At 37.6% G+C, this 12708-nt stretch overlaps 1 protein-coding gene and 1 non-coding gene across 11 annotated transcripts in view; both read left to right on the top strand.

Annotated features, from left to right (window-relative positions):
- Nucleotides 1-12708, top strand: part of Scmh1 (Scm polycomb group protein homolog 1) — a 182605-nt gene that overhangs the window by 97722 nt on the left and 72175 nt on the right. For 9 of the 10 annotated variants that reach the window (XM_087214972.1, XM_087214971.1, XM_021249867.2 and 6 more), the window contains 2 exons: nt 8162-8250; nt 12191-12434. The exons of the other annotated variant lie outside the window; for it this stretch is intronic. In XM_087214972.1, coding sequence (XP_087071098.1) covers nt 8162-8250; nt 12191-12434 — 333 coding nt within the window. The remainder of the gene's footprint in view (nt 1-8161; nt 8251-12190; nt 12435-12708) is intronic. 10 annotated transcript variants of the gene reach the window in all.
- On the top strand, nt 10828-10931 carry LOC147827182 (U6 spliceosomal RNA). Its single transcript, XR_015452838.1, has one exon. It is a non-coding gene; the product is annotated as a U6 spliceosomal RNA (small nuclear RNA).

A 12708-nucleotide genomic window follows, 5' to 3' on the forward strand; every position in this document is an offset into this window, starting at 1 on the left:
TTAATAAATGGCACTCTTAACTGAGATAGAACATATTGGAGGAGATAGTAAAATCAGTTATATATTAGACTTACTCATTTTGAGATCTCTTGTACATACATCCAAGGAGAGTTATAGAATCAGTTGGATATATGAACATTAAACTCAGGGCAGAAGCTTGGGCTAGAGATACAAATGGGCAGTCATGGTTTGATGGAAAAGAATAGGGACCAAAAATAAGAGAGAACCAGTGACTGAGCACTGAGCTACTCCCAAGTCTGAAGATTAGGAATCCTTTTCCTTGCAAGCAACCCCAGGCCATTGTTTCACTTGAGGAAAGCCTCAAATTTTTTTTTTTTTGAAAGACGCAATAAAAGACAGTTTATTTTTACACAAGAAGCAAACATATGTTTTCTTTACGTTCTTAATGTTCTGTTGAACATCTTTAAGTTACGGAGGATAAATGCAGACATGACATAAACAAATAAATATATCTGTATATTTTATTTTTTTTATTTTTTTTAATTTTTTTTCCCCATTAAGTTTATTGGTACATTTTCGGTATAAAATACAGTTACATTCATCATTGGGATCTTGTACCATTACATGAGCCTCTTGGTTCTTATTTTTTTTCCCCTTCCCTTGCCCTCCCTTCCCTATTTGCAAAGACCTTGTTTCCATTTTTTTCTCTTCTCTTATTTTTTCCTTCCCCTTTTTTCCCTTCCCCTACCCCTCCCAATTCCAGTTCCCCTGCTCTTTTAGACCTTTTCTTCCTGTTACACAATATGAGTTATACATTTTTTAAATTACAGTATTAAGATCTAGGAGACATTACCACAGATTTTACAGAATTTAAAAGGATATAGAAAGCATATTACAAAACTCTTTTTTGAAATAAATTTGACAACTTCTAAGAAGTACCTTGGAAGACAAATTAATGAAACTAACTCTGGAGGAAATATGAAATTTGAATAGCACCTATTAAAGAAAGTATATTCCTGGGCCGGGGATTTAGCTCAGTGGTTCCGGCGCCTGCCTTGCAAGCGCAAGGTCCCGAGTTCATTCCCTGGTACCAAAAAAAAAAAAAAAAAGTATATTCCTAGCTTGAAAACCTACCTATATGACAATAGCAGACTCATAAACATTTTAACTGATAAATTATATCAAACAATTGAAACAGAAAAAAGAAGAAACACTTCTCCCCACATTTTAGGAACTCAACCTTGTGCTAATCCTAAAACTGGATAAAGATAATAGAAGAAAAAAGTATGAACATAGATAGAAATTTGTTTAACAAAACAAACTATTGGAAGTCAGATCTGGCAGGATGTAGAAAGTGGTTTTGTTATAGGGATGGCAGTGTTGGTTCAGCATTGGAAGATCCATCCCCAAGTCATCATTTTAACAGAGGAAAGGAAAAAGCCATATGATCCTGTCACTAGTTGGAGAAAAAATATTGGACTAAATTCTACACCTGTTCATGATAAAAGCTATCAGGAGACTAGAAGTAGAACAGAACCTTCTCAACAGATTAAAGACATGTACTCCATACTTCCAGCGAGAACGCCTTGTATAAATGGAGAAGATACAATGCTTTCTCCTTAAGGTGGGGAATAAGGGCAGATATGCTTATTCTTTATCTGTCCATTAGACTTTGAAACCTAGTCCCCACCAAAATAGCCTGGCAATAAAATGACACCACTAGGATAGGATTGACACGGCAGAAGCAAAATCTTTATATGTAGATGAAATGATCATCTACAGAGAAAATACTAAGAAATCTCTAGGAGCCCCTAGAACTTGTACTTGAATTTAGCAGGATTAGAAAACACAAGGTATATATAAAAATTCAGGTCTGTGTATACTTTCTATAAATGAAGAATTGGATATTGAAATTTAAAAGTTATGTAGGAGTACAAAAGACCTAGAAAAGTTAAAAACAAAAACAGTGTTGGAAGACGTTTAGTACCTAATTTTAAGACTTCTTCTAAAGCTACAGTAATCAAGGCAGTGTTGGTGTAAGAAAAGATATATAGATCATTTGAATAAAACAGAGAATCTAGAAATAGAACCACACATATTGAAAGATTATTTCACATTAGCATTTTATAGAATATAATCTCAATTCAAGAGCCGAGGAAGAGAGTGTTTTCAGCAAACAGCACTAGAACACCTGGTATCCATATATAAAAAATTAACCTCAACCCTTTTTTTCCATACATGAAAACAACTTGAAGGGATCTATGAACCTAAATAAGAAAGCCTAAAAGTATAAAACTTTAAGAAGAAATTATAAGGAAAAATATTTATGAATTCAGGGCAGGCAAGAACTACCTAGGATACAAAAAACATGATGTATAAAAGAAAAAGATTGATAAATGAGATTCCATCAAAATTTGGAACTTTAAATGACATCATTAAAATGAAAAGTAGCCCTTAAACAGACCATATTTCCAATGCATATAACCTATGAGCAGAATATATAAAGAATTCTTAGAGCTTATTAATAGACAACCCAATTAAAATGTAGACATAAGAAGATGATAAATAGCCAGCATAGCACAAGGAATGGTGTGCAACTCTAGAATCAGAAAAATACTGATCAGTACAATAACAAGATTGAATTATACACTCATTAGGGAGATGAAGTTAAAAGTTTTAAAAGCCTTGTCATGACTTTTTCTTTTTGTTGGATTCTCCCCCTTTGCGTTTAATTTGTCACACCCAATGGATTCATTCTGCTGGGTTTCCTGGGGTTGTGATCTTCATTGTCTTTTCCTAGGGTATTGTCTAAAATTTTTTGGAGTGCCAGTTTGGTATTCATGAAGTTCCTGAGGTGCTCTTTATCATGAAAGTATCTTATTTCTCCATCAATTTTGGAAGATAGTTTTGCAGGGTACATCAATCTGGGTTGGAGGCTGTTTTCCTTTAGGGCTTGAAATACATCACTCCAAGCTCTTCTTGCCTTGAGGGTTTGCACTGAGAAGTATGCTGTGATTCTTATGGGCTCTCCTTTGTATGTGATTTGTTTCTTTTCTCTCACTGCTTGTAGAATTTTGTTCTTCTGTTGGATTTCTGGAATCCTAACTATTATATGCCTATGTGTAGATTTTTTTTGATTAAGGCTAGCTGGAGTCCTATATGCCTCCCTTATCTGTATGTCAAGTTCTTTTCCCCTCCTTGGGAAGTTTTCTGCCATCACTTCTGTGAACAGTTTTTTTATGTCATCTGCACTCTCTCCTCTTTCTTCATTGACTCCAGTCAGTCTTATGTTATTCTTCTTTGCATCATCTAGCAGCTGCTGGATTGATTTCTCATGTTCCCTTACAATTTTAAAGCAATTTTTCTTTTCCTGGTCACCAATTGCAATCTTATCTTCTATATGTGAAATTCTGTCCTCACAATGGTTCATTCTGCTGCGCAGACTTTCAATGGAGTTTTTAATATCTTGGAAATCTGTTTGTATCTGTTTTATGGATTGCATTTGTTTCCTATGTTAGGATTCCATCATGCTCCGCAGATCCTCTATTTTTTTATCTGTGTCCTCTCTAGATTTATTAATCATGTCTTGCACCATGAGCAAAATCTTTGCAGTTATCTAGAGTAATTATTTCTGATTTCATTTTTCCCAGATCCTCTTTTGTTGCCAGTTCAGGGAGTCCAGGTGGTTGAGTATCAGATTGTTCCATCTTGTTTCCCTTTGGGGTTGCTGTAGGTGATCTGGAAGTCTGTTTTTGAGGCTTGTTTATGTGTCTTCTCATTTCCACGGGGTGGGGGTGGGGGTTGTGCTTCTGGCTCCCGTGTGGCTCAGCTTCTCTGCCCTAGGAGCCTGGGATGCCGGTGGGGGAGCTTCCTTCCAGGTGCTGGGACCGGCTCAGCTTCTCTGCCCTAGGAGCTTGGGATGGTGGTGGGGGAGCTTCCTTCCAGGTGCTGGGACTGGCTCACCTTCTCTGCCCTAGGAGCCTGGGATGGAGTTGGGGAACTTCCTTCCAGGTGCTGGGACTGGCTCACCTTCTCTGCCCTAGGAGCCTGGGATGGAGCCGGGGAACTTCCTTCCGGGTGCTGAGACCAGCTGAGCTTCTCTGTCCTAGGAGCCTGGGATGGCGGCGGGGAGCATCCTTCCGGGTGCTGGGACCGGCTGAGCTTCTCTACCCTAGGAGCCTGGGATGGCAGTGGCGGAGCTTCCTTCCAGGTGCTGGGACCAGCTGAGCTTCTCTGCCCTAGGAGCCTGGGATGGAGTTGGGGAACTTCCTTCCGGGTGCTGGGACCAGCTGAGCTTCTCTGCCGTAGGAACCTGGGATGTCAGTGGCGGGGGAGCTTCCTTCCAGGTGCTGAGACTGGCTGGGATTCTCTGCCCTAGGAGCCTGGGATGGAGGCAGGGAGCTTCCTTCCAGGTGCTGGGACTGGCTCACCTTCTCTGTCCTAGGAGCCTGGGATGGCAGCGGGGAGCTTCCTTCCGGGTGCTGGGACCAGCTGAGCTTCTCTGCCCTAGGAGCCTGGGATGGCGGTGGGGGAGCTTCCTTCCACGTGCTGGGACCAGCTGAGCTTCTCTTCAAATTGTTTTTACTTCCCTTTGCTTCTCTCTTACAACTTTATGATCCCAATTTTCTTACCAAGATTTGGTATGGAGTACTAAGTGTTGAAAGTTATTGAAAATATTAGTGTGATGATAAGCAATGAGGTCTCTGGAAATAAAAGTTGGATTCAAATTCTGGCTTTGCTACTAGCATACTAACCTTGGATATTTAATTTCTCTAAGTGTGTATCATTCTGTCTATAATAAAACTAACGTTTAATACTACTATATGGCAGGCACTGTTTTATGTCCTTGTATATTAACTTACTTGATCATTAGGAGAACAATCTATTGAGGTTATTCCTATATTTGTATCCCACTTTATTATTGAGGAAACTGAAGTGAAAGAGAGGTTTTGTAGTTTGTCAAAAGTTACATACTTGAGAAAAGGCAGAGCTGGCTTTCAGTCTAAGCAATCTGGCTCCAGAAACAATGCTATTTTTTAGTGTCTAATTCAGAGTTGTAGTAGTGATTAAATGAGATAACTCAGAGTTATCTTAGTTGAGCCTGACACATAATATGTGCCTAATAAATGTTGACTTTGGGAGACACCATAGTGTAGTGTGGGAGAACAGACAAGAAATCTTAGGGCTCCTGCCTGAACTCTACAGGAGTAACTTAGGTGACCATGAACAAGTTTCTTAACTTCTTTGAACTTTAATTTTGTCATCTGCAATATAAAATCTTTGAACTAGTTGGCCTCTGAGGTCTCTTTCATTGTTTAAATTCTGTACTGTGTATGACCCTCTAAGAATATTGAAACAAATTGCAGGTATACCTGAATTTGGATGGACAGGGTTCCACATCACCTTGAGGGTTGAAGAGTAAGGGACCTTAGCATTTCCTTGGTTACATTTGTACTTTGCCCATCTGCTCTTGAAGATGCTTGCTAGAAAGATAGTGACACTTAGTAAAGAACTGTGAAGTCTGGGGTAAGACCATCATATATTGAAATCTGTTCCCACTATTTACTAGCATGACCTTGGATAAGCTACTTCTCTGTTTCTGTTTCATCGGTAAACTAGGGATAAATGTTCCTACCTCATTGTATTATTTCAGATACTAAGATACATCATGTAAAATGTTTTTACATGGTATGCATTCAATACATATTAGCTGTTACAATTATACTATTATAAAGATTCCCAGAGCTAAGAGGTTTTTTAGCTCCTCAAGTTCCAGGTGAGACAGAAGACCCTCAGAAACAGGGAATTGGAAATTATATGGCTGGGCACTCCAGTCACTGGGAAATGAATGCATGAAATCTGAATCTTGTGCAGTTGTGCCCTTGTGCCTCATTGCTCTTTCTTTTACCAGGTGTGGAGAGACTTTTCTGGCACAGTTCTGCTTTTCTATACCTTGTCCATTGTGTACTAAACCCTTCATGGCAAATCTGCTATAGGTTTGGCTTGCTTCAGCCCTTCCATCCTCTAAGGAGAGTTGTTTCACATACATACATCCCAAGCCTGAATTTCTGGTGGTGGTGGTGGTGGTGGTGGTGGTTGAACCATGGTCTAAGGAAGAGTAGTGATCAAAATGTTAAAGCAGTACAGAAAGAAAAAAAGGAAGGAGGCAGAAATTAGGAATTATTCACCAAGAAGTCCAAGGAGTTATCTGGTATTGAATGTGTCTAAACAGAGGGTTTTAAACTAGTTTCTCTTCATTCCTGGCCCTGCTTTGACCTATGATATGTTCTCCCATGGAAGCGTCAAATCTGCACACAGGCTTACAGCCATGATTTCAGAAAAATACTCTCCTCCAAAAGCCATATAATGTCAGAAAATAATTTGCCTAACTTGGAACACAAATGAATACACTCTTGGTCTAGGGCAGTAGTGGCAAACCTATGGCATACGTGCCGCAGCTGGCTGTTTATTATCGAAAGCTCTAAACCGTTTGCCATCACAGTTTTAAGGGCAGCCTGATGCTCTTAAAAGACATTATCTGTCCCCTCTCCCAGCTAGGTAGATGGGACCATTTAATTGATATCCCCACCAAAGCATGTAGAATTGAGGTGGTGTTTTGATTTTGTTTTTTCTAAAAGAAAAAAAATCTAGGCAAGCAAAAGTAAGATAAGAAAAGAAAAAGAAAATAAGTGAATTTATTTACATTGAAATAAACCAAAGTGATTTATTTATTCATTAGGCTTATCGGTTGACATCTTGTTTCTTCTTAAGAAACTATTAGTTCCCTTTTTAAATTTATTGTCTAGATCATTTCTAAGTACAGTATTTATTTTAGATTAAATGTTAAAATGTCCACCTTGCTATTGTAGTTTTTGTGGATGATCTCTGTTGAACTTGGGATGGTTTGCTTGGCCTAACCAGCTTTGAGACAAAGGGGGGATAGGTAGTAGGGTAAATTATGCAAAGGTGTAACTCTTTTATTATTCCCATTTTAGTTTCTCTCCTTATCTTCTCTCCCTGATTCTAACTGTAGTTATTAATACTTAATCCCAAAAACTGATTCTTTATTTTTCATTTTACCTGCCTATTGATAGTTTAAGAAGAGGGTAAGAATGTGGGCTCAGGATTCAGATTCCTTGGATTTCAAGGCTGTGTCATTTGCACATCTTGAAATCTTAAAAATCTTAATTAACTTTTGCCTGTCCTCCTCTATAAAATGAAGATAACAATATGTAATTCTCAGGGGTATCTTGAGGCTTAAATTAGACAGTAATGGAAAGTGATTAGAATTGAACCTACCACACAGTAAATTCCTCAAGAACAGCAGTAACTGTTATTTCCAGCTCTGAAGCTTTCATGCAGCTTATCTATTATTCTGAAAGGAATGAGAAGTATGTGGGAGGCTGTTAGAAAGCATTATATTTTAGTATCTTAGGATGGAGAATTGAGGCCAAATTGAAAGAAATGCCTGGAGATGGAATTGGAAGACCTAATTATCATAATGATCATAGTTTTATTAATTAAATTTATTAATTAAATGGTATATTCTTACCGATTTTATTTTATGGATGACAATGAACAAGTAACTTCTCCAGGCTTCTTGTTATTCTTTCAGAATGTGAAGGTTTTGGTGTAGGATGAGGCAGTCATCATTCCCTAATCTTTAGTTAAGGAAGGAAGGAATATCAAAATGTATTTTGTACTTGGTGTGTGTAAGCACATGTGATTATAAGAGAGAGAGAAAAATAGTTTATATTGAGATAAACCAAAGTTATTTAATTGTAAATTAGGCTTATGAGTTGACATGTTTGCTTTCTTCTTAAGAGGCTATTAAGGCCCCTTTTCAACTCTACTGCCAAATCATTTTTAAGTATTTGTTTTGGTTTTCTCAAGGAAACTATTCTAGGCATTATGATATATATTTGTTATATTCATCCTAGAGTCAAGAAACTTGGTTTAGGACCTTGTCCCAATACTTTACAGCATTGCCCTGGAAAAATTACATTTCCTACAATATGCCTCCTTTTCATCTGTATAATGAGACATTTCTTTTATTTAACTTTTAAATCCTTTCCTAGCAGCCTATGATTCTGTGAGTATCACAGCATAGGTTGTGGCTGGAATTCCAAAGAGAAAATTTGACCGAACCATGCCCTTTTAAAACATTTTTTAATCTTCTCTCTGTTAACGTTTGCTGCAGGATTTCGGCTGAATGCCTCCTCCTGGCCTATGTTCCTTTTGAAGACACTAAACGGAGCAGAGATGGCTCCCATCAGGATTTTCCACAAGGTACACTGTTACTCAGATATCACCAACTCCAAGCTGCTTAAGTTCAAATACCTCCTTTCAATTATTGAGTCACTGGTGTCTGTATTTATGACTTGAGGCTGCCATCTCGGAAACTAATTCAGTAGAAGAATTTTTAGTATTTATGAAGTGGCAGTTATTGTCAGAGAAATGTATTAATCTGTAATAAGATAGGATTCCTGGGTTTTGGGTCCCAGCTGTCAATAATCAACTAAGATAGTAATAAGATCCTTTTTCACCTTACCTATAAAGTAGAATTCCATTTTACATTATAGAGTTGTTAAGAAGTTAAAATATGTATACTAGTAGTACTATAAAATATAATGCAAATCTAAAGGAACAATTCTTAGAAACTTCTATAGAATGTATGTTAAACAGAGAAAGGAAGGAAATTATTTTTTAAGCAACATCAAAATGTTTTGGGCTTTATATATACTATCTCATTTAATACCCCAGCTAACTTCATGGACTAAGAATTATTAGTTTCATTTAATAGTTATGGAGACATACTTTTGAGTAAGAAACTTACTACTCAAGGTGACATAGCTGTCAGTAGTGGAACAAATATCCCAAACCTGTGTTTATTCTTCCTTGTTTCTCAAAGATAGAGACAGTCTGAATTAAAGTGGGACATACTGAATTCTCTGGTCGGGTGAAAATTACTATAAATATGACTGAATTTTTTTTAAAAGACCAAGTTAGATTTCCCTGTGCTGCTGTCTAAACCCTGAAAACATTCTGGTTCCCAAAATAGTGTACAGGACAACTTGAAAACTTTCCCCGCAAGCACAAGGACCCGAGTTCGATCTCCGGTACCAAAAAAAAAAAACCTTTCCCTATACTCAGGTATTTACCTGAGTGCCAGGAGGGAACAAACCCCAACAAATATCCTTCTCATTGCCTTACTGAACTTACCAGAAAGTAACAAAATTCTTCACAGACCAAACAAGAAAGAAAAGCAAGTGTCAAATGTACATACTAAACCTATAGCTGCTTCAAGGGGCTTTGCCAACAGCAGGTGGTGAAACCACCGAGCTAAATCCCCGGCCCAAATCTTGTCTTTTTACATCCATAATAAGACACAAGATGAGGCCTTGAGCCCATGCAGGGCAATCAAATCAACCTTAAAGTACCACATAAAAACCAAATCAGACCCCTCAAGTATTACCCCTTGATGAAAAGATGGTTAAATTAATGAGGAAGAGTCTCTGCTGGGCTCTGAGCAGGGATGGCAATTGAGTTCCTTCCTCTAATTAAACAGTTACCCCTGAGGTTCACATATACTCTCTGTGCTGTCTAAGAACCCCAAACTTGTATGGATGGTGATATCTCTGAATGCCTGGTAGAAGTAAACCCAGAATCTCTCTAGCGGATTTAATGTCACAGAAATCCCCAAAATGAAGTGCCTCTGAAGAGAGCACTTAGTTTCAAATTAGAAAGCCCTCAGAAACTTTCAAAACATATCTGCCTTAATGGGGAGTAACTAGACACAACAGACAGCAACATAATCCCCAAGGACTTTCTGGTAATAGAAATATCAGCTAGAGATTATGAATTAAGAATTTGAAAATGACTAAAGAACTAAAGGAATAAAAATGAGAAAAGTACAAAACTATTTTTTAGCAGTCAGATTAGAAAAAAGACCAAATTGAACATGTGGAAATGAAACATCTAGAAATTTCAAACCATTGAAATTAAAAATCAATAATAATTTTAAAATATATACCTGACAAATTAAGTGAAAGACATATGTAAGGAATTTCACCCAGCTGCAGTACAGAGAAAAAGAGATGGGACTACTGGAAGGAAAAGATTAGGAGAGCAGTATTAAAAGGCCCAATAGGGCCGGGGATTTAGCTCAGTGGTTCCGCTGCTTACCTTGCAAGCACAAGGACCCGAGTTCAATCCCTGGTACCAAAAAAAAAAAGGCCCAATAGATGCTGAATATTAAATCAAAAAAGATTAATTAGAATAAGAAAGAAAATATTAGAAAAGATAAAAAATGAATTTTCAAAGTTTTGTAAATGGAGAGGGGAAAGAGGATTGAAAAGGGAGGGGGAATGGAGAAAAAGAATTAAGATATATTATGTACAGGTCCAATTCCCTATGATGAATTTGATCATTACGTATGTCAAAAATGTACCAATAAAATTAATTTTTTTAAAAACCCAATTTTTCCAGACCATGCAATAAAGACACACACCTTAAAACATCATCTTATAATGGTAGGAAACTAGAATTGAAAAGAAATCTGGGAAGTAATCAAACAATATCTGTCAGGAGATCACAGTTAGCTGACAGCACATTGCTTGACAGTAGCAGAACAAGCAAGAAGATAATGGAATAATATTTTTTAAATATTGAGGAAAATATAGTCTTCTACCTAGAATTCTATAGTTATATTATTTCAGAATGAAGGTCAAAATCAGACCTGTCAAACATGCTAATATAATGTAAGTGGATACTAGCATATGCACTGATTGAGCAACTGAGGACTATATTTTATTAAGGAAGTAATTAAACCCTAAAGTAAGAATGAGATGCACGAAGTAATGATGCATACTCGCTTCAGCAGCACATGTTCTAAAATAGGAACATTACAGAGATTAGCATGGCCCCTGTGCAAAGATGACACCCAAATTCATGAAACATTCTGTATTTTAAAAAATTAAGAGAATAGGGTATAGGTTGAAGTGTTAAAAAAACCAAAAATTAGTAATTTTTAAGTCTAAATAATAGGTCTATTATACTATTCTGTTTATATATATATATATATATATATATCTAAAACTAATAAAACTTTAAAGTAATGGTGAGGAAATCCATCTTTTAACATGTGCATAAACTATACAGTATAAACCAGTTATAAAAACAAAAAGTGATTTAGTAGTATAACAATGTAGAACTAAATTATCTACACCTATATAATGTAGGAGTAGTTAAAATATTCTGAAGTTCTTGTATTATTTGGGACCAAAAACAAAGATGAGGTTTGGGGCCAGGGATTTAGCTCAGTGTTTCCACCACCTGCCTCAAAAGCGCAAGATCCCAAGTTGGATCCCTGGTACCAAAAAAAAAGAAAAGATGAGGTTTGTTGTTGTTGAGGTTTTGTTTTGTTTTATTTTGTTTTGCTGGGGGAGGGGGCTTATTGCAGTACTGTGGCCCAGCTCAAATTTTTAGTCCTCCTGACTCAGTTTCCCAAAATTCTGAAATTACAGATTTGCACTACCCTGCCCAGTTTAACACATTCACATAGGGGCCATAATTCGTATGTCTTGCTACTGGGCAGCTTGAACCACCAGTGGTACACACATGCCTGTCCCACACATGACTGTACCACTTCTACCACCAGTGGTACAAGCCACCCGATGGCTTAGTCATGCATGTTAAACAAATATAGCAAGTTATAGAATGATAAGTACAGCACAGTACCATTTATATAAAATTTAAAAGCCTACAAGTGAATATGTTCATTATAATAAAGTATAAAAACAGGTATGGATAATCATTGCTTCTGTGGCAAGTGGAAGGAAAATGGGATGAGGAAGAGCACAAAGAGAGATTCAACTTTATCTGTAACCTTTTATTTAAAAAACAACTGAAACAAGCTGGGCGTGGTGCCACATGCCTATAATCCTAGCACTCACTGGAGAGGCTGAAGCAGGAGGATCACTGCAAGTTCAAGGTCAGCCTGGCTACAAAAACAAAACAAAACAAAAAACTGAAACAAAGATGTCAAAATGTTAGGATTAATAAAGTAATACTTTGGTATATTTTGAAATCTATTTAAAAAGACTAACTTTCCATTATAAATCTTGCTTAGGAGTCCCTGTCTAATCATCCAAATGTTTGACATACAATCCTTTGGCATACCCAGCCTCTTTCTTGTGTCTAGGTCTGTGTATCTTTGTTTCTCATCTAGGAGCCACCATCACCTTCCCACAACTTCTTCAAAATGGGAATGAAACTAGAAGCAGTGGACAGGAAGAACCCTCATTTTATTTGCCCAGCCACTATTGGGGAGGTTCGGGGCTCAGAGGTGCTTGTCACTTTTGATGGGTGGCGAGGAGCCTTTGACTACTGGTGCCGCTTCGATTCCCGGGACATCTTTCCTGTGGGCTGGTGTTCCTTGACTGGAGACAACCTGCAGCCACCTGGCACCAAAGGTAAAGGCCCATCTGATGAGATGATGAGGGAGATCACCCAGGTCTGTCAGCGGTCAGCCTGTCTTCACCAGCACACTTCAGGCAGGGGAGAAGCAAGGGCCAGCAACTTAGGTATGAACCAAGGGCTTAACAGTCAAGAATTAAATGTCAAATGAAGCCAGACATGGAATTTAGGAGAAAGTACAAATTCCTTCTCAAAATACCCTGATTCATTCTCAGGCAACTAGCTTCTCATCTGTCTTAATTTTGCCCCAACCCATTTCAAAGTTTGAAT

Source organism: Heterocephalus glaber, unplaced genomic scaffold (genome assembly GCF_053883595.1).
Source record: "Heterocephalus glaber isolate CG9 unplaced genomic scaffold, H.glaber_assembly_v1.0 deba00001452, whole genome shotgun sequence".
Lineage (NCBI taxonomy): Eukaryota > Metazoa > Chordata > Mammalia > Rodentia > Bathyergidae > Heterocephalus > Heterocephalus glaber.